At 60.9% G+C, this 1,646-nt stretch overlaps 1 protein-coding gene across 1 annotated transcript; it reads left to right on the top strand.

The window, feature by feature from the left end:
• Positions 1-283: 283 nt before the first annotated feature.
• GUITHDRAFT_119075 (hypothetical protein) lies at positions 284-1,562 on the top strand (the record flags this gene model as incomplete). The annotated part of the gene is made up of 6 exons (XM_005821688.1): positions 284-484; positions 610-651; positions 914-973; positions 1,021-1,103; positions 1,162-1,233; positions 1,514-1,562. 6 exons carry the CDS (start codon positions 284-286, stop codon positions 1,560-1,562), a joined length of 507 nt encoding a protein of 168 aa, XP_005821745.1.
• Positions 1,563-1,646: the final 84 nt, after the last annotated feature.

The following is a 1,646-nucleotide window of genomic DNA, read 5'->3' as shown; positions in this document are numbered from 1 at the left end:
TCCCCCTTCCTCCTCCTCGTCTACCCTTGCCCCCTCGCTCCTCCTCAATGAGCTCTGCGCAGGGACGAGAGCGAGGCGTACCTCAGAGTCTCATCGCCATGGCCGGCTGCGTCTCCTCCCCGCCTGCATCACAGGCATCTGCCCACCACCACCACCAACTCCTCCTCCTCCCTCCTCCTCCTCCTCCCTCCTCCTCCTCCTTCCTTTCTTTCACTTTTTCCTCTCCCATCCTCCTTTCTCCCTTCCCCCTCCAGCTGACAGCCGGGCAGGCGCCCAGGACAAGATGGACGATACTAATGTGATGGGAGGCTTTCGCTTTGTCCAGTCGATCCTCTCCGTCATCGCCATGACCTGCGGCCTTCCCCTCCATGCCCAGCACAATTCCCAGCTGTTGTCCTCCAAGACTCCGCCTGTCGACCAGCACCGCAACATGGCCCGGCTCATCCCTCCCCAGCTTGCCTCGCAGTACACGTCATGGCTGCAGGTAAGGGGCAGGAGGAAGGGAGGCGGGAGAGGGGGAGGAGGAGGAGGAGACAGGAGGGAAGGAGCAGGAGCAGGAGCAGGAGCAGGAGCAGGAGGTTCCGGGAATGATGATTTTTTGTGACACAGGTCATCTATAAGCCGTCAACTTGCGTCATGACGAGCGATCAGGTGATGTCGCGATTTCCGAGGGAGGAGTGAAATAGCTGGCGACATGGAAATGGGAGGAGGAAGTGGCGGTGTTGTGACAGCGGCGATGAAAGACGAGGAGGGAGCGTAGCAGGAGCAGGAGCAGGAGCAGGAGCAGGAGCAGGAGCAGGAGGGGCTGGGGTAAGCTGTCATGTTACAGAGAGGGGATGAGAAGAAGCGGGCAGGAAGCTTGTCAAAGTGTGGAGGGGAGGAAGGGAACTGACCGAGTCTGCCGGGCCATCAGACCATCTCCTACGTCAAGCGGTACATCCTCGGGGCCAGGTTCCGCCTAGAGAACAACAGGGTCGTCTCCGGAGGAGAGCTCCAGCTCTGCAGCACGCAGGCTGTCAGAGCAGAGAAGCAGGAGGGGGGAGCGCAGACAGCGATAAGGGCAAGGCGAACCATGGCCCGCGGGTTGATAGCAAGAAGGCCAGGTCGAGCCCGGCTGGACGCCGTGCTGGGCTAGTCGCTCTGACGCTGCTGACCTTCCAGGGACCTCGTGCGGGCCTGCATGAACGACACCGTTGTGCTGTATGAGGACCACGACGTCGACGGAACCGACATGTCCGTGGGCTCCTTCTTGCACCTCCCGGTCAGCTGCCTGCCTAGCTGATGCGGATGTTTGCGGGCTGTGTGTGGTGGATGCCTCTCCGTGCCCCTGCCTGCTGTCCTCCTGCTAGCATCCTTCACTTCCACGCACTTGTCGCCCCCCTGCCCCTGCCCCTGCCCCTGCCCTTGCTCCTATTCCCCGTTGGATTTCCTCCCTCTTCAACAACACCCCTCCTCCCTCAACTGTGTCTTCTTCTCCTCCTCCTCCTCAGGATTGTGACGCTAAGCGGAGCAGAGCTCAAGGTCTGGTTCCCTTCAGTTGTGCCTCAAGGAATGCTGGCTGAACTCAGCCTGCACCTCCCTTTGCATACGAGATCGAGGTGAATCTCTCTACCTCCTGCTCCCTATCCTCCTCCTGCTCGTCCCCC

The sequence above is a fragment of the Guillardia theta genome (assembly GCF_000315625.1).
Source record: "Guillardia theta CCMP2712 unplaced genomic scaffold GUITHscaffold_139, whole genome shotgun sequence".
In the NCBI taxonomy this organism is placed as follows: domain Eukaryota; class Cryptophyceae; order Pyrenomonadales; family Geminigeraceae; genus Guillardia; species Guillardia theta.
This window is presented reverse-complemented; position numbering and strand designations above follow the sequence as displayed.